This window comes from Mizuhopecten yessoensis, unplaced genomic scaffold, assembly GCF_002113885.1.
Source record: "Mizuhopecten yessoensis strain PY_sf001 unplaced genomic scaffold, ASM211388v2 scaffold7269, whole genome shotgun sequence".
In the NCBI taxonomy this organism is placed as follows: domain Eukaryota; kingdom Metazoa; phylum Mollusca; class Bivalvia; order Pectinida; family Pectinidae; genus Mizuhopecten; species Mizuhopecten yessoensis.
In genome coordinates, this window is record NW_018406963.1 from 437,324 (window position 1) to 460,512 (window position 23,189).

At 37.0% G+C, this 23,189-nt stretch overlaps 1 protein-coding gene across 1 annotated transcript; it reads left to right on the forward strand.

Moving 5' to 3' along the window:
- Positions 1–1,830: 1,830 nt before the first annotated feature.
- LOC110453325 (zinc finger protein 37-like) lies at positions 1,831–21,345 on the forward strand. Its single transcript, XM_021502232.1, has 8 exons — positions 1,831–2,084; positions 3,720–5,134; positions 9,454–9,663; positions 11,173–11,303; positions 11,770–11,843; positions 17,742–17,822; positions 18,966–19,060; positions 19,869–21,345. Exons 2-8 carry the CDS (start codon positions 3,761–3,763, stop codon positions 20,454–20,456), a joined length of 2,553 nt encoding a protein of 850 aa, XP_021357907.1. The 5' UTR covers positions 1,831–2,084; positions 3,720–3,760; the 3' UTR covers positions 20,457–21,345.
- The last annotated feature ends 1,844 nt before the right edge of the window (positions 21,346–23,189 follow it).

The window sequence follows — 23,189 nt, forward strand, 5'->3', positions numbered from 1 at the left end:
TTTTTCGGCTGACAATATTATGTATAATCGACTAAACATATCCATTCAATTATTTTGGTATTATATATATTGTTGGAACTGTTTAACTATCTTGTATGTACAACATAATATCTCATTGTGGTACTTATAGCTTACCATCGTGTACGTACAAGAAAGTATCTTCACACAGCATACTATTGTGTACGTAGTAATAAGTTGTACGTACCAGAATGAGATGATATGCTGTACTTACAAGTATGATAATTTTAAATTAAATTTAAAGGTGACGCGTATGTGCCTCCTAAGTTGTACCATTTTAACCAGATAGCTTAGCAAATGTACCACTGTTGGTAATATGCACGCCCTTACATGAGTTAATCAGCGTGGACATTTCAGATATATCATTGTCTACACTAGTGAATTAGTCAACAATTATAAAACGCGAGACTATATAGCTAGTGGCCTTGGGTGTCGCACTGATTTGAACTTATCCGTTTGTTTAGCAACTTAGTGATGCCATGAGTAACTCATTAATTAAACAGCAACGATGTTATGGTGTTATTTGTTCTTTTGTACGACAAACTATTACATGAAGTACTGTACTGTAGGTACAATGTCTAAAGACTAGATATTGTGCGTCCCTACATTTATTTTTTTACGGTGGACCTCTCGTATCCCCCTTACGGGCGGGACGCCAAATTAGGTAATAATGAACAAGCCCCCTGTGGATTCATACATTTGTCATCACCAGGTTGACCCAATAATAATACCATCTGACTTCTAAAACACGCTGTTGATAGAGAATTTGAACCGAAACTTTAATTTTCTTTTCAGTACACAAAAAAAGTCTTTGGGCCATACTTAAAATATGTTTTTTTCTTCTTGTTAATTAAACATAAAAACAATCCTCAAAACACGGGAAATCGCTTCTGAGACGTTCTAGAAAACACATTTTTTGTGGGGGAAACCCCCCAAACCAGCCTACGGGAGGGGGAAGACACTCTCCCGTACCCTCCCCCTGCTCGCGCTACGCGCTCGGTGTGCTGCCGAAGGTGTTGACTATTGAGAAAAAATTATTGGCCCCCCCTTTTAAGAAATCCTGGATCCGCCCCTGATCAGATCATTTGATTAGAAAGATAAATTATTGTAGTTTCTATCGACGACAACTTGTTCTGAATTAATTTCTTGCTGGGATTTAAAACCCACTTTCTTGGATTTGGAGGGTCCAAGCGCGAGCTTTGTTGTGTGCTGCTTGGGCCTGCTGATAGTCTTGTTGATTTATCAGCAATATTTACATATAGCGGGTTTTTAGTAACCGACGTCGTCGCAGGGATTGTGTCACCTTTTAAATCAGTATCACGTGATTTTGGCTTGAAGAAGGTGTCTATCTTCTTTGAAATATTGGAAGCCTTCTTCATTTTGAAAATTTACTTCTGACAACATACTATCACACCGGAAATACCGGATTGGAAGTAGTAGACGACCACGACATATTAGATATTCCGGTATTTAGTTAAAATTAATACAAAGGTCAATTAAGATATTATCTTGATAACATGATGTCATATTTTGTTTTTTATTTCTGTGGCTACTTTTTTGACACATGGCATACACGGATTTTTTATGTGAAAGCCCGGTCTTTTTTTCTATGGNACCACTGGGACGCTACGCCCCTGGACTATCTGAATCTGAAGAGCCACTTAAAATAAAAAATACCTTTTTTAGTGTCCAGAAGCAATAATTGATCGACGATACTGTAACCGTACATGTATGTAATATATTGTGGTGAATTTTGGGGAGAGTTATCTCCCTTAGACCTATAACCGCGCCGACAACCTCGATGTGACATCTCGGCGCGCACACACCGAATTCACGACAATATACGTATCTCAGTGGTACAATTGTATGTGAGGTTTTTAGCGTGAACAAAATACATGTAATATTCGAAGAATAAAGGAAAGTATACATGTCCATAAGGAAGCCGAAGTCGAAACGTTCCGGAAAATCGATTTCAATTTTTATTTTACAATCGCCTCATATCACCACCGGAAGTGTTTTTGGGTCGTAGGTTACAATCGAAGCTAATCCATGCACAGCTTGATGAGGTATGCTAATACTTTTTCAGATACTGGTGTAGTGACATTTATTTAAAAACCGTCTGTATAAACTGGTCTCTGAAAATACGTTACCTGTTTTACATTTTTTTACTAGCATACGACGAGAGGACAGTTCTTCTTAGCCCGAGTTTCCGCTGCCGCTGGCCCAGACTTGGACATTTTGACAGATTATATTTTAGTATTTCACATGATAATTTCTAGGATAGCTATTGGATAACTACTCTTGTTCTATTTGGTATAGTTAGCATCCGCCCTTGGCAACGGGAACTATACCTGGAGACGGCGCGGGCACTATACCTTTTTTTGGACCGCTGAGACCCAGGTCCAGTACACTGCCGATTGAGCTATATAAGTTAGCTATAATAGCATTTTTGACCTATCTTTTGAGCTATTTTCATGTGATTTTCTTTTTTAAGGAAAACAAAACAAAGTCGCTTTTAAAAGAAGATTTATTCATTAGGTTGATAACAAAAGACATTAAATATAGGTATTCTTTTAAAAAAATAATTATGTAAAAAAGTCGAAAATTTAACATTTATGAAAAATGAAAATAAACATCTTAATTTATGCTTTTTGTAGTCAACATTGCTATACAGCTTATTGTTTTATGCGACTTTGTTTTGATTTAATCGAAATTGAATTCTGAGAAAATATAGCTCAATACAGCTATAATTTATAGGTGAATATAGCTATATAGGTTTTTATAGCTATATAGCTCAATTGGCAGAGTGTACTAGACCTGGAGACTGCCGGAAACGTAGGGTGACGCTAAGAATTGCGGTGATTTGTACTGTTCTTGTGATAATGTCCTATATCTTGTTGTCATCGATAATTTATGGTATGCGCATATTTGTTGGTGACAAGTTTTTATAGTTAAAAGTGCACACTAACGCTTTTAGTGTGTTGATTTAAAAATTCAATGTTGTGTACAAATAAAATTCCTGATATATATAGTTGCAGATTTTTAGAGGTAGCAAAACAAATTCACTTACTAAGCGATTCAATCCAGTGAATTGAATAGCCAAAAAAAAGGAGCTATCTACTCAAAAAAATATCTTATTGCCATTTGTTGTTAATTATTAAATATGCTATCAATGAAGTTCCTCATGTTTGTCTTTTTATTGTCAAATTACAGTCATGTGATGTACTAAATCTATTATGACCCTTTCCCTCGGGAACAGTTCTCTTATAGTTCTGGCCGTTGCATTTTCTTTTTCCTGTTACATAAATATTATAGTTTTTTTTACCTCTTCCAGATGTTTTTCTAGTGTTTTTCAATCCAGTAAAAACATTAAATAGTAGAAAAGCTATTTTTACACATGTTTTTGAGTTTAATAGGGTTGATTTACTTTTTTTTGCTTTCCTTTTATTCAAAATTCTCGCAGACGTTAACTAAATTTTCATTTTCACTACCCAAAAAGTGATGATGTTAAAAACTTGTGGTATGAACACAGCGATAGGCAAAAGGTCAGGGCACAGAAACAGGTGTATCCCAAAAACAGGTCCTCGGATGATTCAATATGTGTACATATATAGGGTTATTGAGTTCAAATAAAAAATCAAACCACATTTTGGTAATTAGCCCGCTTTTGAAATTGGACATTATTTTTTGTATACCTGTAGGTAACATCTTGCCGGACATGTAGCCACACATCTGATCAAGGATGGTATATCAAGAGCTAATGCAATCGTCCAGTCATGTTACCAGTCTAGCTTCGTCCCTGTACCAGCTACAGCAGCGGGGTTACATCTGCGACTGTACCATCCAGACATGCCAGGCAAACCTTAACGTCCACCAGGTGGTGCTGCTGGCAAGTGGCAGTCCTTACTTTCGAAAACAATTGTGTCGAGTGACTAACACTGGTCAGGTGGATTCCAGTTCTGTGCTTCTCAAGGATCAGGACTTGTTTGTTGTTCAGGCTGTTGTCCAGTTTATGTACACGGGGGAGATGTACATAACGCCATGTAATGTGGACAAAGTTTTCAATGTGTGCAGTCTATTGGGACTCGAGGAGGCTGTCAAACTCTGTCAGATGTTCAGACAGACACATAAATGTAGTACTGACCAGGAAACATTAAAGGAAACTGCAGATTCAGGCCTGGAATCTTCTATGCTTAAAGAAAAAAGTTCTCTAGAGGTGCAAAAACATTTTAGATCAGAAAACATTGTCCTACAGAAAAATATCATATCTCGTGCTGCTAAGAACGATGTCACATTCGTTGACATGGCGCAACCTAACATTCCTTCTTCAACTAGGCGTAGAGAGGGAAGTGACAAGGGGAAAATTGATACAAATTTTAACCTTTCTAGATCTGATGAGGGCAACAATGATAACTCTGATATCCAAACTAAAGAATTCTGTGAGGATGAAGATGGCAAACAAGAGGCAGAATATGCAGCCCCTCTTCTCAGATCAACTGCAGCTCGAGCAAACAAACCTGACTCAAAATCTCAACAGGATTCTATTATTCTAAGGTCTCAGAAAGCAAAATGTTCACTTACAAAATCTGATGATGTAAAAACAATACATAAAGGGTTTCGAAGTGGAGATGATTTGAATGACAATAAGAGCCAAGGCAAAGGAAAACGGTTCAATAAAAAAAGGAAAACTATGGAAGGGAATATTTCTAATGATCTTGAAGATGGAAAACAAACAAAAATATTAAGACTGACACCGAAAGGAAACATTACTGAAAGTAATAATGTAGAAGATATATGTAGGAGCTCAAGTGTAAGATGCGATCTAACAAAAACAAGTGAAAATTTAACTCATGACCAAACATTTAACCCAACTACAAGCAACTCTGGCGAGAAGCAGAGAGGCCAGTCGTTTGTTTTGAACTTCTGTCGATTCTGTACAATCAGGTTTACGGACAAAGAGAAGTTCCAGGAACACAAGAAAGAGTTTCATTTGTTTACATGTGAGGTGTGCGGATGGAGCAGTAACCGTGGCCTTAACCTAGCCTCCCACATGTACAACCAGCACGCCATCCACCACAAACCAGAGAAGTACCCACTCCACCGATGTGACCAGACGGTGAGTTACATTGTCTTCATCAATGTAGGTCACAGGGTCATTTTTAGCTTGTTTGTGTTTTACGTCCTTTTAACAGCTATGGTCATTTAAAGACCTGTCAGGTGGTGGTGGTGGAGGAAAGCTGGGAGTTCCCAGAGAAAAATCACCAACCTACGGCCAGTAACAGGCGACTGCCCAAGGGAGGCCTTGAACCAGGGACTCAGTGGTGGAGGGCTAGTGGTAGCAGAATGTCGGACGCCTTAACCACTTGGCCACCGGGGTCAGGGTCATGTCAATTGCTAACTAGAACTGTAAGCTAAAGGCTAAATACCCCGCTCCTATATAAACCAGAACTGTGCGCTAAAGGCTTACTTATGCAAAGCAATATAGTCTCTCTCCCACCAGTAATGAGTTATGGTTATCACTATTTTATTAAAAACCAAAAAATAAAATAACAAAAAAATACACAAGTATTTCACACAAAGGGGCATAACTCCATCAAAAAGGGTTGAAATCCCAAATTAAAATGCCAGTGCACAACAACATAAGATACCGATCATTCATGCATGCAAAGTTACAATGAAATCCAACTGTTAGTTAAGGTAATGGGATTGTGTCACCATTCCACAGTAGAATTTCTTCAAATTTTGTAGTTATATTGCTTTAAAGTAAAGAAATTTTTCTGCCACAAAATAAATATAGGTTGTCAGAATTTTAAGGATTTTAAATGGAAATTTATGTAAAAAGGAGTGAATTTTGAAAAAAAAATGAAAGACACAATATTTTTACAAAATAATGTCAATAAAAATGATACTGACATATATTAGTATTGCATTAATGTATATCAATTTAATAAATGCTGAAATTGTGTAAAATTAATTCTCTATACACGATATAAAAGTTGACATTTTATAATAAAACCATATACACAGTAATTCCAGGTAAGAGTTATCGTTCTTGAAAAACTTCACATTAGTGAAATAGGTAGCCGGGTTCCTGAAATAGAAAAAAATGGACACATGTGACTCATTGATAAAAAAACCCTGAATTAATGCCTGGATTGCTTTTAAATACTTTAATATTGAGAGAACACACTGTTCTGTCAATAATAAACATACAATATTCATCAGGTTAATATTAAACATTAGAATTTGTGGAAATTGTGATACTGTCTCCCTACATTTGATTTTCAACTAGGGATGTACTTCCTGTTTCCGTTTATCAATACACTCCAATGACCTTAAGGAGAAGTTGCACGGACAATTATATTGCAAAAAGGGGCATAACTCCATCAAAAAGGGACCAAATCCCAAATTAAAATGCCGGTGCACAACGACATAAGATACTGATCATTCATGCAAAGTTTCAATGAAATCCACCTGTTAGTTAAGGAGGAGTTTTCCGGACAAGTGTTTTGCAAAAAGGGGCATAACCCCATAAAAAGGGGAGAACTCCCAAATTAAAATGCCGGTGCACAACTACATAAGATACCGATCATTTATTCAAAGTTTCAATGAAATCCACCTGTTCGTTATGGAGGAGTTGCGCGGACAAGTATTTCGCAAAAAGGGGCATAACTCCATCAGAAAGGGACCAAATCCCAAATTAAAATGCCGGTGCACACCTACATAAGATCCTGATCATTCATGCAAAGTTTCAATGAAACCCAGCTGTTAATTAAGGAGGAGTTTTCCGGACAAGTATTTTGCACAAAGGAGCATAACTCCATCAAAAAGGGACCAAATCCTAAATTAAAATTCTGGTGCACAACTACATAAGATACTGATCATTCATGCAAAGTTTCAATGAAACCCAGCTGTTAATTAAGGAGGAGTTTTCCGGACAAGTATTTTGCAAAAAGGGGCATAACTCCATAAAAAAGGGTAGAAATCCCAAATTAAAATGCCGGTGCACACCTACATAAGATCCTGATCATTCATGCAAAGTTCCAATGAAATCCACCTGTTAATTAAGGAGGAGTTTTCCGGACAAGTATTTTGCACAAAGGAGCATAACTCCATCAAAAAGGGACCAAATCCTAAATTAAAATTCTGGTGCACAACTACATAAGATACTGATCATTCATGCAAAGTTCCAATGAAATCCACCTGTTATTAAGGAGGAGTTTTCTGGACAGGTTACTGCGGACGACAGACAGACATCCAGACAGGGTGATTCCAGTATACCCCCTAACTTCGTTGCGGGGGTATAGAAATTTGAAAGATATATAAAGAACTACTACTCGAATATATGCAGCGACCCCAACATATTGTACAAAGTATTTTTTCTACATTAATTTTACAATAGTTAGCCTAAAATTGTTGTTCTAAATAGGTTTTTGGGAAAATATTCATGATTTTCTTGAAATTGGAAAGATATTCTTCCTTTTTGGGAAAATAAAGCACTTTTTTACTTCAGGAAGCATGCTGATAATCAGATGTAAAAGAAGGCAAAAAGATCACCGATACATGAATTTACATATTCAGATTTATTGCATGTGACATGAAACTGACGCGGCATCATACTCTTTTAAAGTACTACGGTACTGTAATATATGCTGTGGCGTCCATAGATATATAAATATATCTTTAGTTTTATAGAATGTACAATGTAACATGCATGTGTCTTTTAAACTAGATGCTTGATTGATTGTTATGATGAGTGTAACAGTATCACAACAACAAATCTATGTGTAACAAATAGTTTTTCATTTTCATTTTGGTTTGGATGTGTAAAATAAACCTCTTTTACTCATAAGGGACAATATGGGCAATATGGTACGCATTGTAGTGTTTGTGATTAAGGGTACATCAATTAACATGTGTGGCAGGTTTTAATTGTACATAGGGTTACGGTCGTCTTCTAGCGTCGCACTGGAGGGTTACGGTCGTCTTCTAGCGTCGCCCTGGAGGGTTACGGTCGTCTTCTAGCTTCGCACTGGACGGTTACGGTCGTCTTCTAGCTTCGCACTGGAGGGGTACGGACGTCTTCTAGCTTCGCACTGGAGGGGTACGGACGTCTTCTAGCTTCGCACTGGAGGGGTACGGACGTCTTCTAGCTTCGCACTGGAGGGGTACGGACGTCTTCTAGCTTCGCACTGGAGGGGTACGGACGTCTTCTAGCTTCGCACTGGAGGGGTACGGACGTCTTCTAGCTTCGCACTGGAGGGTTACGGTCGTCTTCTAGCTTCGCACTGGAGGGTTATGGTCGTCTTCTAGCGTCACACTGGAGGGTTACGGTCGTCTTCTAGCTTCGCACTGGAGGGTTAGGGTCGTCTTCTAGCGTCACACTGGAGGGTTACGGTCGTCTTCTAGCGTCGCACTGGAGGGTTACGGTCGTCTTCTAGCGTCGCACTGGAGGGTTACGGTCGTCTTCTAGCTTCGCACTGGAGGGAATTTCCCTTTAGCTCAGTGGTAGAGCGTCCGACTAGGAATTTTGGAATTGCAGGTTTTATCCCTGTCACACTGTCATCTTTCCTGTTACATATGCACTTATTATAACATCTATTGAGGTTGTTAGTTAACAAGTTTCAGAATAATTGCTACAGCTCTTAATGTATGCAAGCATCTAGGTAAGAGGGACACGCCCGTTATAAATGGACACCACTGCTCTTCCGAAATTAACTGAATAAGAATTTTTGGAGGGTTGGTTTGGTTTTACGTCATATTTTATATAGCTAGGGTCTATATAGCCCAGAGCGCATATACTTAAGTGAGGTTATAAATGTACTATAAAAAAAGGAAATTTTTGTAATGCAGAAATGTTCAGGTTTTTTGCATTGGGTAAATTTGCACGAAAATATCCACATGAGAATATTTTGATCATGACAATACCTATATCTCAGAACAATTGCTTTAGCACAAAAGATTTTCACATCATGATAATCAGTTTAAGGGATCACAACCTGGATATTTCAACAATTGCTTTAGCACAAAAGATTTTCACATCACCCACAAAATTTCCACTTTTTACGGTATTTCAATCAACAATATTTTAAATTTTCACCCAAGATATTTTGAATATCTTGATAAGATTCTAGTAATTTTTTGATACATTTAATGTCATCAATTGTGTATGAAAAAAACTTCCACATACAAAAGTGGATAAAATACAGATTGACAATGGAAATCATTTTAACCTATGCGCTACTTAAGCTTAATTTAAGTCATTAAAGAGTGAGGGTTGACAGCTATACAGGTAAATCGGGGTGAATCCATTTTAGATGGTTTTCTGTTGAGTTTTAAACAGAAAAACAGGATATATTATTTAGAAACATATGAAACATTGTCTGGTACTACAAAGGTATTGAATTATGTCTTGTCATCACTTTAATTTTCTAGGGTTGTGATTTTAAATCCATCTTGAAGCATAACATTACTGTCCACAAAAAGATCCACTCAGAGGAGCGCCAGTTTAGATGTGACTTGTGTGAGGCAAGCTTCAAGTACAAGTCACAGTTAAATTGCCACAGGAAGACACACAATCCTGATAACCTCCCCTTCAGGTGTGACGTCTGTGAAAAAGCATTTCCTCGTAACTCCCTGCTGAATGTAAGTAACTGCATTTTGGACTTCGTGATTCAGGACTTTTATTTTGTTAATGTTGTTGTGGAGTGTACATTTTGGCATCATTACATAAAAACCACATATGATGACAGTGCATTATACGTTAACACTTCCAATATTTTGGTGATTTTTTTTGTAAAAGGTTATGAATATTTAAATGAACTGTAAGATATTCATAACAGCACTTCATATAGAAATTTTAATTTTCTTTTTCTTCTAATGCTAGTGTTACGTGTCAATTAATAACTCAGAACTCTTCAGAAGCATCCTTGTAACAAAATACACCATTTCCAAAATACCGAAATATTCCTAGAAAAACACTAAATTTGTAGTTACCAGGGTAAGTACTCGGGAAAGGTGTTTTATTTCCTGCATGTGTTGAAATAATGCAAAATATGGTGCTGGACATCATACTTGCCAACTCTCCTGATTTTTGACCCTAAAATTGAGCATTTTTAACAAGTGAATTTACTATAAACTATGCCTGTTTTCTATAACATCTAATGATTTCATCTGCAAGAACAGCTCAAAAGATGCCTTTTAAAAGTGTTGTTTTCCCCTTGGGTGTACATACACACATTTATGTTTTTTAATTCTGAGCATGCGTAATCTCCCCCATGGAAATTTTAAAAAAGTTGGCAAGAATGGGACACACTAATTTTGTTTTTTGACTTGAGGAATCTCCCTTATATAGAAGGTGAAGCAGCCAACAGGAGATTTGTCTGGCCTAAAGTAACTTGGTTCTCTTGCCATTCATGTATATCTTTCAATGTTAATTTTTCTTATCATAGACATGGAAGCCCACAATCTCATTTTGTTTTTGTTCATTTAAAAGTTCTAGTTGCAATGGCAACATGAGTAGAGCGTGTGCTCGGCAGTATGGGAAGGTCCTGAGTTTGATTCCTACAGTACAGTGTTCCTGTTATCTTATTAATCCTCTTATTGTGAAACTTCAAATTTCAAACAACATTAATTTTGTAAAATACATTGCAACATTTGCTTTTTATAGATTTTATTTTTATTTTTGAAAAAGGTCTTCAACAAATATCTCACATTAATTAGAGACAGTTGTAATACTATAGTTTTAACATTGTTGGTACCACTCTCAAAAATTTAATATACAGATTGTCTCCCTTTGGCCGTAATCCAAATGTCCTAGAGGAATATTGTACAGTTGAACACGGCCTTCCCATTTTATAATATGTGAATTGTTTATGATTCTCATCACACGCACTCGCAAATCTCATATATAAGGCTTGGTTTAAAAAATGAGACAAAGTTCAAGTCTTGTTGTCACAGGAACAATTCAATTTGCACAAACTATTATATCTATCTATATACATATTAATTGATGTTATCTGTGCAAATATTAAAAGCATTGTTGTTTTTAAAAGCATAATCCTTATAAACAGAGCTAGGGTAAAATCAGATGACTAGATCTATCAATTTAACTTTAACTTTACTTTTACACTTAAAATGCTGTCTTGGATGCAGGCCCATACTAAAAACGTCCATCAACGGGATGAACTTTGTCACCTCTGTCCATGGAAGAGTTCCTCTCGTCGAGAACTTCACATCCACCTTTTCCGTGTCCACAACATGCCTTTGCCTAAGAACTTCAAAATGTAAGTGCAAAAACTTTAATTGTTTAATTAACACGTGTTACAGGCCTAAATTGTGCACAACCCTGAAAGTACAGAATTTGAATTGTAATTATTTTTATATAAAATTTGATATTTAGCATCTTAGGTTCACATGATTATAGCCACTCTTAGACACTTGCACTACATGCTGTAGATATACAAATTCATTATGAAAAATCATGAATTTAATTAAAGATCGTGCTTGAATTGTCTTACCAAGCACTTACTGCTGGTCCTATGGCACCTGGCTAAATACCTTCACTTTACTTTAGGTGTGTCTGTGTGTATTCTGAAACTGAAAATCACCTACTCAGATAGTTCATTGGTTATTTTTTATTTAGTAACATGTCTTCTTTATACAGGGTTTGGTTAAGATAGGTTCTGCAAGCTAAACTGTAGATATTTAAGCATTTATTTAATCACTTAGGTTTGGTTGTTTTTATTGTAGATTCCAGTGCAATGTCTGTGATTACTACACTTTCACCAGTATTGGACACAGGAGCCATATGGACCTACACACTGGTGAGAAATGATGACTCCTTACCGTAAAAACCCATGTAATTTGCGCACCTATGTAATTTGCGCAGGTACTTTTTGAGGCTGAAAATCTGAAAAAAAGCTTCTACTCGAATATTTTGCGCACCCAAAAAAAAAATGGGAAAAAACGATGTTCATGCTCCAAAAAATCGATCTCTAATTTTTTTTTTTTATATTTCTTATTATTTTTTGTCATTGACGTAAAACGATATTATAAACCTAGAAGACTACTACGTAAAATGTGTATTTTGTTGTTTGTTTTCTTTTGATTATCTGATTACGCATAACACACACATGTGCGCATATCGCGAATGGCATGTTCATCAATTAATTTTAGCTACATTTTACATAAAACATTTACTTGCTTACAAAAACATACCAATTAATTAGTGTGAAAGTGTTGTAACAGCTGGTGCATATCTCCTGGTTAAAGACATAATTAGATACCTTTTAATTACCATAATTACGATAAGTGAGAAGGGCTCATCATTGCGGCTTGGGGATCGTCACTTCAAACCAGGTCATGTCACAGTTCAGCAATATTTTTTGGCCACACAATTTTTACCTACTGTAAAATTATTAAAATCGGTCATCTGTGGTCATGACTGCTGGTTTGGTGTCATTAACAGGTAAGTTAACAGGAGGGCATAACTTCAACAACATCGTCTGGTCCCGGACAATAGGCCAGGTAGGATTGCATGCTTCAGCGTCAATTATTGAAACTTCTCAACACTACAGTCAATACAAATTACAATGCAGTAATTAGCTAACACTATATCTGTGATTACCCATTAACAATAGCTATACTAATTGAAATTATTTGCAGTCACGATCGACGGACTGTGTTGTTTTTTTTTACATTCACCAACACGTGGCATGAATTACGAAGCCAGTTACTGCATTGTCATAACTACAGACTGATTTGACCGATAAGGGATTATAAAAAAATATGTTTATACTAGAAGCGTGGATAATCAATACATCTTCTTCAAAGCAGACTATTTTTACGATGCTTCAATGAACAAATGTGAAATAATTCACAAGGTTATTATCAATTATGTGTTTACGTAGTGTTAGACGCAAGATCAACATGAAAGATAACAGAACTTACATGAAACAGAGCTTAAATTGAACACCTACATTTTCGTAATAGTAGGTCTATGGGGAAAACGCACCGAGATGTCGAAACGAAAGTTGATCAGCTATTCTCTGGCATAGACAGGAATTTGGCTAAACTTTCTTTGTTAACAGTTACCTATTTAATAATACTTTTCACATAAACTCAGGTAACAACACAGTATGTATCAATTGTATCTTTTATTGATGTTTGACATAAATAAATGTGTTGATCGTCGTTTGTCTTTGAGTTCCGGGTACCTAGGGAGATTATCTCATGTCCAAGATGGCGGTCTGCCAGAATCGTCGATCTTTTCATGAAAAAACTTGAAATTGCTTATACCTATGTATTTTGCGCACCCCCCACTTTGGGTATTAAATTTCTGAAAAAAAAGTGCGCAAATTTTAATACATGGGTTTTTACGGTACTTCACTCGTCCACATTTAGCATAAATTAGACATATCAACCTTATCAAGACCAATCTATGATTATGCCATGGCTCGGTGTCCGTCCGTCGTATGAAGCATCCTTAGGGGATAGGGAACAAATTTGAGTATAAATGGCGGTCTGGCCCCTGAGGGGTAGGGCCCAATAGGAGAAATATAGCAAATTCTTTAAAATCCTTCTTCTCTAGGAATGAAAGGATTTGTTTCATATTTGGTCTGAAGCATCCTTGGGTGAAGGAGAACCAATTTTGTATAAACCGTGGGCCTGGCCCCCGAGGAGCCTGAGGGGCAGGGCCCAATAGGGGAACATATAGTAAATTCTTTAAAATCCTTCTTTTTATGTAGGAATGAAAGGATTTGTACCATATTTAGTCTGAAACATCCTTGGGTAAAGGGGAACCAATTTAGTATAAACCGGGGGTATGGCCCCTGAGGGACGGGGCCCAATAGGAGAAATATAGCAAATTCTTTAAAATCCTTCTTCTTCTATAGGAATGAAAGGATTTGTTCCATATTTAGTCTGAAGCATCCTTGGGTGAAGGAGAACCAATTTTTTATAAACCAGGGGTCTGGCCCCTAAGGGGCCTGAGGGGCAGGGCCCAATAGGAGAAATATAGCAAATTCTTTAAAATCCTTCTTCTTCTGTAGGAATGAAAGGATTTGTTCCATATTTAGTCTGAAGCATCCTTGGGTAAAGGGAAAACCAATTTTGTATAAACCGTGGGTCTGGCCCGTCAGGGACCTGAGGGGTGGGGCCAAAAAGGGGCAATTGGGCTATATTGATTTAAGCGACTTTTTCTCCGGTACTAAGAGATGGATATCAACCATATTTGACTGGAAGCATATCCCTTGGTAGTGGAGATTCAAAATTGTACAAATAGTTGGGCTGACCCCCCAGGGGGATGAGGGGCAGGGCCAAAAGGGGGCAATATGGCTATATTGCTACAAACGATTTCTTCTGTAGAACTATGCACTGGATATCAACCATATTTGACTGGAAGCATCCCTAGGTGATGGGGATTCAAAATTGTACGAATGGTGGGGCTGAGGGCGGGGCCAAAAGGGGGCAATTTAGCTATATTGCTATAAAACGACTTCTTCTGTAGAACTATGCCATGGATATCGATCATATTTGGTCGGAAGCATTCATGAGAGGCAGGGATTCAAAATTGTACAAATGGTGGGGCTGACCGTCCGGGCTGAGGGGTGGGGCCAAAAAAAGTTTATTTCTTGGAAATGGTTGAGATCCCCACCCCAAAACTATATATACAAATGCTGGGCATAAAGAGACGAATGCAGTCATGATATTAGAATAGACCCTGGGGTCTAACCGAACCCCTAGGGACCTAGTTTCTTAGTCACAGCTTGGAAACAGTTGAGATCCCCACCCTATAACCGTATATATACAATTGCTGAGTATAAAGAGATGAATGCACATATGCTTCCAGGATGGCCCTGGGGACTGCCCCATCCTTAAAGACTTAACCCCTGGGTCATAACTTTGAAATGGTTAAGATCCCCACCCCAAAACTATATATACAATTGTTGGGCATAAAGAGATGAACGCAGTCATGTTATTAGAATTGACCCCAGGGTCTGCCCCACCCTTGCAGACTTAACCCCTGGGTCATAACTTTGAAACGGTTGAGATCCCCACTCAAACTTTATATACAAATGCTAGGCAAAAAGAGACAAATGCAGTCATGATATTTGAATTGATCCTGGGGTCTGGCCACAACCATAGGGACCTAGTTTCTGAGTCACAGCTTGGAAACAGTTGAGATCCCCACCCCATAACCATGCATTAAATTGCTGGACATGAAAAATCTAATACAGACATACTACATGAATTGGCATTGGGGGCTTAGATATTCAGTTGAGCGATACAGGCCCTCTGTTTTTTTTATCTGTTTACTGGGGGTTAACATCCTCACAACTCAAGCGAAGGCGGTTGCTAAGGGACACACGGTTGAAAGGAAAGAATAGTGAAGTAAGAAAATAAAGAAAAGATATATATCCCAAGTGTTACCATGGGGCCATCAGATTAATATTAGTTTCTCCAATGTCTCGGTTGAAAGGAAAGAATAGTGAAGTAAGAAAATAAAGAAAAGATATATATCCCAAGTGTTACCATGGGGCCATCAGATTAATGTTGGTTTCTCCAATGTCCACTGAGCTGAAGTCACAGAAGAATTTAAGAAACTCTGATTCTACAGGGGGCCCCACATGACCTGTATGTTACAATAACATGCAGTGGGATACACCAGGCCAAAGTCTCCCCGAACCTCAAGGAGTTTTCTATGTAATGATACAGTCATCGCTCAACTGACTTTGTTCCTAAACGGAATTTAATGAAACTTGATACAAGTGTTTGGTATGCCAATATCTTGAACAAGTCGTGTTTAGGGTTTCTACGTTGAAGTTCAAGGTCACTGTTACTTTTATAAGAAAAAACTGTCATCACTCTGGTGACTTCATTTCTCAATGGAATTTCATAAAACTTCATACAAGTGTTTGATTTAGCAATCCCTGAAGAACTTAGCGTTTCGGGTTTCTATGTTGAAGGTCAAGGTCACTGTTACTATGTTTTGAAAAACTTTGTCATTACTCTATCGACTTCATTCCACAACAGCTTAATCTATTATCCATCGAAGAATGCAGTCACTACAACAGATGCTGATACATCATTGAATTTTCTATTCATTTCCTCATATATATGTCGCACAGTGTGTGAATACGAGGGGATTTGTATAACTTGTGATGCCTTGTTTATGTGTCAGACTTACAGCAAAGTCCAGATTTTTTTCCCTTATTTAACACCTTCTTGTTTCAAATTTCTTGCTGTTTCAAACTGCAATGAAGGTCGAATCATTACTGGAGAATGGGGTCATTTTAACTCGTTCACTCCTGAATTTCATAATGAAATATTCTAACCTTTGAATTGGAAGAGTTCAAATGTTTCTTTCAGTTAATACCTTAACATGCTAACTATAGTGCATAAATACATAAAAGATATTTTTTCTATCCACAGTTATTAGTCCCCTGCCGGTGAAACCAGGGGGGACTATAGGTTTTGTCTGCGTCCGTCAGTCCGTCTGTCCGATCGTTGCCAAAATCTTCAGGTTAAAGTTTGGGTTAAAGTTTTGGTTAAAGTTTTGTAATGGCTTCCCATTCACTTAATAATGATGTTAGGATGCTGATTCTTGGCATAAAGGTTCTGTAGGGGTCTAGCATTAATGCTGTGGATTGAAAATGGAAAATAATTTTATTTTTTGGGGAATTTTTGACATGTTTTGGACTTAACTATCCTGGCCAAAATCTTCAGGTTAAAGTTTGGGTTAAAAGTTTTGTAATGGCTTACCATTTGCTTAATAATGATGTAAGGATGTTGATTTTTAGCATAGAGGTTCTTTAGGGGTCTAGCAATAATGCTGTGGATTGAAAATGGAAAATAATTTTATTTTTTTGGGAATTTTTGGCATGTTTTGGACTTAACTATCCTGGCCAAAATCTTCAGGTTAAAGTTTGGGTTAAAGTTTTGTAATGGCTTACCATTCGCTTAATAATGATGTTAGGATGCTGATTCGTAGCATAGAGGTTCTTTAGGGGTCTAGCATTAATGCTGTGGATTGAAAATGGAAAATAATTTTATTTTTTGGGGGAATTTTTGACATGTTTTCGAATTAACTATCCTGGCCAAAATCTTCAGATTAAAGTTTGGGTTAAAGTTTTGTAATGGCTCACCTTTCACTTAATAATAGTGTTAGGATGCTGATTTTATGTACAGAGGTTCTTTAGGGGTCTAGCATTAATGCTGTGGATTGAAAATGGAAAATAATTTATTTTTTTAATTTTTGACATGTTTTTGACTTAACTATCTTGGCCAACATCTGCAGGTTAAAGTTTGGGTTAAAGTTTTGTAATGGTTCACCGTTCACTTTATAATATTGTTAGGATGCTGATTTTATGGACAGAGGTTCTTTAGGGGTCTAGCATTAATGTTGTTTAGTGAAAGTGAATAAATAATTCTTGTTTTTTATTTTTGACATGATTTGGACTTAACTATCTGGCCAAAATCTGAAGGTTGAAGTTTGGGGGGCCGGTAGGGGACATGTGTTATTCATCAATACCCACAGAATGCTTGTTACAATAGATTTCATTTTTTTTTTACCTTGTATGCATTTAACCATCACATTCAGCCTTAGGCAGTAAGTTCAGTATTCGTGAGGGGAAGTCACAAGTCTCAATGATACTTCTCTTGTGTTTATTGAATGTGTTAATCTACAGGTGTGTGTATATATACAATCTTTTATCTAACAGGGAAGAAGTACCAATGTAAGGAATGTGGCAAGTTTCTTGGCACAGAAATGCGGCTGTATGTCCACGAGCGCAAACACAAAAGTATGTGATCGGTGAATGTAGTATTGTAAAGATAGTCACATTAGTTTGACATTCACAGAATTTTTCAGATGAAGAAAATCAATAAAAAGAACCATAATCTTGAGTAATAATATCGAACCTTTCTGGTAACATGATTTTTTCTGCATTCAACTTTAATAGACATTGCTGTTTAGGTTTAATTGTCAATATCTCTATAGCTATTCATTGATTTTCTATTTTGTGCTATTTTGCTTTGAATTATTAATGCTTGATATACAGGTAGTGTACCAGACTGAGGGGTATGTGGATTTATGATATAGGAGGCAGAGTACCTAGAGAAAAGCCATCAACCTGCAACCATGCAGTACCTGGCGACTGCTTGAGAGGCATCCAGTTTGTAATGATGCAATCATGGCCACTTAATATAAATCTTGTTTTATTTGATGTTAAAAGTCACTTGCATCATTACAAACTGGATGCCTCTCAATCAGTGGCCAGTTACTGCACGGTTGCATGTTGATGGTTTTTCTCCAGGTACTCACGCTTTCCTCCACCACCAAAACCTGACAAGTCCTTTAATGACAATAACTATTAATAGGACTTAAAACACAAGAAACCAAACATATCGGTCCACTTGATGGTGTAGCATGTCAAAGATCAATGTTTCTGTCAATATCGATTACAATTATAGTTCCAGTTGATGCAAAAGCAACATTCAATGTCCCTACATTTACATATAGACATAGGGTATATCAGAAATACCTGTAAGTCACATTTTAAGGTCAGAAGTTAAGAGGTCAAGATAACTATATAACAGGTATACTTGTCAGGGTTGCTAAATGTTTGTTGTATGTGGTACATGTGTACTATATTGTACAGTAGTTTTATCCTGGTCATTATGCAAAGCATGTACACCATTTATTGGCAGATGTTTGAGTAATATTTACATTTCTACTGAACTTGGACTCAATATACCTACTTAACATTTTAAAGGTTATTTTTCAATGAAATTTTTAGTTGGCATATGAATACATCAGCATATTATCAGTCTCAAGACCCATTGAGGTTTATACCCCATAAACATAAACAAAACAGGATTCAATCCTTAAATAGACTGTTAAGACATATTCAATAAGTTTTGATGCCTTTGTATCTTCATTTCAGCTGATGTGAAATTTAAATACTGCTCCTACCCTGATTGTAGCTACAAAAATAAGTCAAAAGCTTCATTGAAAATTCACCAGGACGCAAAACATTCTGTAAGTTGATTAAGGATCCCTTTCCCCCTACAGGAAAAACACAAAATAATTCCACTGCAGTTTTATGTATGTACAGTGATGAACTCCCCTAAATTTCTTTTCTGTGTATAAATTGCACAACTGGACCATTAAGCTACCATTTACCAGGTAGCTCAGTTGGTTAGAGTGTCAACTCCCTGGATTGTGGGAGAAGGGACTAGGGTTTGAATCCTTGCCTGGCAATGTTGTAGTTTTACCCTCAGAGCAATGTTTATTTCCTCCATTCCGTACTTGACGTAATAAGTGCACTGTTTGCTTACAAACACGTAAGAGAAGTGTGATTAATAACTATTCAGTGCTCACACCAGCCACTTAGCCATGTTGGTGTTATGGTAGTGAGTCATGTTTCTGCAGGGACTGTGGTAGCCAAGTGGTTAAGGTATGTGTTATTCTGCTACCACTAGCCCTCCCCCCACCATTTGGTAACATGGCTTCGACCCTGCACCTGGTGAAATAAGTAGCAGTCAATAAAAGGCTTTGCATGCTTAAACTTGACGTAAATATAAGTCATTGGAACTTTTAATCTGTTCATTCCAATATAGTTAAAATATTTATGAAATTAAATGACTTCAATTTTAACCAGTTTTTCCAACAGATTGTGTCATCGTAACTCTTTTTTTATGGCCAATGAGCTTTTTCGATTGCATATCATTGCACATTCATTTTTCATCACTCTAGACTAGCTACTGCCTTTATTTTTATTTGATATGTGGCTTTACTACCTTTATTTCTATTTAAATAAGTATATAATTGATATTTGTTTTGCCAGGACTATAAACCATTCCTGTGTCACATATGTGACTTTCGCTGTAAGGTGAAGGGTAACCTGGACAAACACCTGCGTGGTCGTCACAACATGGAGGTGATGACTATCACCAAACTCTGGGACAAAGTCATGACAACTGGTCAAGGTTACAACAGCATCGTCCATCGGCTCAAATCTTTCAAAAGTAGAGGGGCTATTGGCATGGCAAACGAAGGAGACTCAGAGACAGAAATGGATCAAAATCTCATAATTAGGAAGGAAAGTAAGATAGACAGTACTCCAGAAGGGTCAGATGGACTCACTGGCCTTGTTGTGCAGGAGGGGACATACACACAAGCAGACGCATTTGTAGATGGTGACAGCTATAAACAAATAAAGCAATGTTTGGCTGAGGAGGATTACACTGGAATTCATGTAACAATTGGAGAAAGAGGCTGCACACAAATGGTGACAGCGGTGGGAGAGGGTGATAACAAACAGCAGGACCTGCAGCATACAGCAGACAATGAAATATTGTATTCAAATATAGGCATTTCCTTAAGTGCTAATGGATCAGATCAATTTGCATTGGGTTTCAATCAGAATTTTTAACCTTCATTAATATATCAATTATTTGCCAGATACAATTATTGAGCAACATGTGAGGATATTGAGCATGGACAGAATATTCGGAACGATAAATGCTGATACATATTGTAATAGACATTTTCGAAGGATGCATGATCCCATCAGCTTTTCTGCATTTTCTTGCTTGTTTTATCCACATGGCTGATCAAGACGTTTGATTTCAAGGGAAAGTTTCAAAACATACAATTTTGAATGTGAATACCATATCAGCTACCTCTGCAGACAAAACACTGGAGAATTATTAGAAATTACGATGGCTTATTCCGCTTTAGGGAATAAATACGACATATTCTTGTTCATTTTAGCGCAACTTGCCCAAAGGGCCATATGAGTTTACACCATGGCACTTTGTCTGTTCAACACCTTTATCTTTAATTTGCAAGTTGTCCACTGAATGGGGTCTGGAACATTGTTAGGCCAAGGGGACTTGAATTTGAACGAATTGAGGGTGTGGCAGAGGCAAAGGAATATTTACATACGCGTAAACCTTCTCGCCTGTACAAAAAGGTGGGGTTTTTTTCAAATTTTATTTGCAGCATCCTTTGGCAAATTGAATTCAGTTTTGTATATAAAGAGCGTGTGGTTTTAATGAGAGAAAAGGGGTTGTGTCCAATTAAAGTACAGGTCAACCTTAAATCTATCTGATATACCAAACAAAGAGATTTTAACCAAAATTGCTTTGGACCATGTTTTGGCCAAGGTGACTCGATATGTTTAGTAAGTGTGCCTACACCTTTGAGATTGTTTTGGTATCAAGGTGGAAAGACATGCCACATATCTAACATAGTATATAGAATACATTTATAAAATGCAATACCTTTATATGCGAAATAAATCAAGGACTGTATTTGGAATGGAATTGTTCGATCATTAATACACAGAGAGGCTTAGAAAAAGTGTTTCCCTTTTTCTCCTTTCCTCTACTGCCTTCTGAATGTTTTCATTGGTTTCGAAATCGAGTTCAACTCCGAGATATAGCTCATAATTCATTTCATTTATTTGAAATATCTTGCTTCGGACTAGCAAAACCTTTTGCATTCTAACTTTTGGACCTTTGAGATACCAGACCTCTGGACTATTATGTATTCTGACTATTAGACATTCGGAATACAAGAGGTTTTGTACTATGAAGCATTCTGACTACTTTACTTTGCGGCTGCAAGACTGTCGGACTATTAAACAGTCTGACTAGGGTCAATGGGATGCTAGACTTTCGGACTATGAAGCATACTGACTATTGAACCCTCTGGATACCAGATTCTCAGACTATTAAGTATTTAGACTAGTGGACTGATCGTTATGGAATAAAGTGAGATAAGAAAGAAGAATTAATTTCAAACATGCTGCATATTTCCTTCAGTGTTTCCCCCGATAACTGAAATTATTTTTTAATTTCCTTATGGTCGACAATGTGACTCTCCCATGTTCATGTACACTATTACACTTGATGTCAAGTCCGTTTAATGCATAATATATATATTTACCAAAATCGAGGGGGGTAATGGATCTGGACTTCATTGTCATAACACGCCAAACATCCACAATATAGAGGGGAAAAAGTAGGAAAACAACGGCCTTTCAGTCCGACAGTTTATTTTTACATACTGTAATATATGAGGGAGCATCAATACACCTCGTGTTATGATGTTCTCACCTCCGCCCATTGACTCACTCGCTCGTGTTAAGAATGCTAGCACTAATTGCAGCAAATAAATTACAAATCTGATACCTAGGTTTGTTGGGTCACCCTATTTAACAAATAGGTACGGTTAATGCATCTTACGATAATTTAGGCAAGGAGCTTACTTTAAGCATACCAAATTCTTGTAAAGTATTGGATACTTATATGCATAGGCCAGTACATTTAAAACATTCATTTTAAACTGGTTAAATCCGTGACATTGTTTTTCCTGTTAATTTCGATATTGTCATTACGATTTACGAGAGTGAGATATAAGATTCTTATTAATCAAAGAATAAACGTCATCATCACAAATAAAATTATTTTTGTTATTGTTTCTTATACCTGCCAAGTTATTAATTACGTTAGCTTCCTCCTATGACATGAATGTACACCCATAAAATGAATCTTGGTTATGTATTATTGTTATTATTATTATCAATGCTTAACGGCCCATCAACACAGGAAAGGTCAATGGGGCCAATAAGCTGTCGACAAAAACAAATGCAAAATAAAGACATCAAACAAACTTGAAGGTAAAAGACAAACGTCAATTTGAATATTGACTCAAATTTTATTAAAAAGACAAACAGCTTTCAGATAGCCTAAATTTGAAGCGGCAGTTTCGAAAAGAGATTTAAGACATGTAATGTTATTATAGAAATTTTCTCGGGTTGACTGAAGGTCGACACAATCTTATAACAATGTTTTACTGTAAATGGTTCATGACACGCTATGCATTGAGGCTGGTCAGTAAATAACAATGGGTAATACATGAATGGTTGTTATTAGGTTGGGTAAACCTTCGTGAATTATATAAAACACATATATGCACCTATGGACAAAATAAGGTGGTTTTGTCGTTACCAGGATAGGTTTGGTTTGGTTTAATTTTGTTTAACGTCCTATTAAAAACTAAGGTCATTTAAGGACTTACCTCCATGTGTGTAGTGTATGCGTGCTTGCGTGTGTGTATGTTGGTGTGCTCGCCTCCTTCCTGGTGATAGCGCAGATCT

Coding starts and splice junctions, on each gene's coding strand:
- LOC110453325 (XM_021502232.1), top strand. CDS start 3,761: ATGGTATATCAAGAGCTAATGCAATCGTCCAGTCATGTTACCAGTCTA. Junction 5,135..9,453: donor TCCACCGATGTGACCAGACG/GTGAGTTACATT, acceptor TTAATTTTCTAG/GGTTGTGATTTTAAATCCAT. Junction 11,304..11,769: donor TTGCCTAAGAACTTCAAAAT/GTAAGTGCAAAA, acceptor TTTTTATTGTAG/ATTCCAGTGCAATGTCTGTG.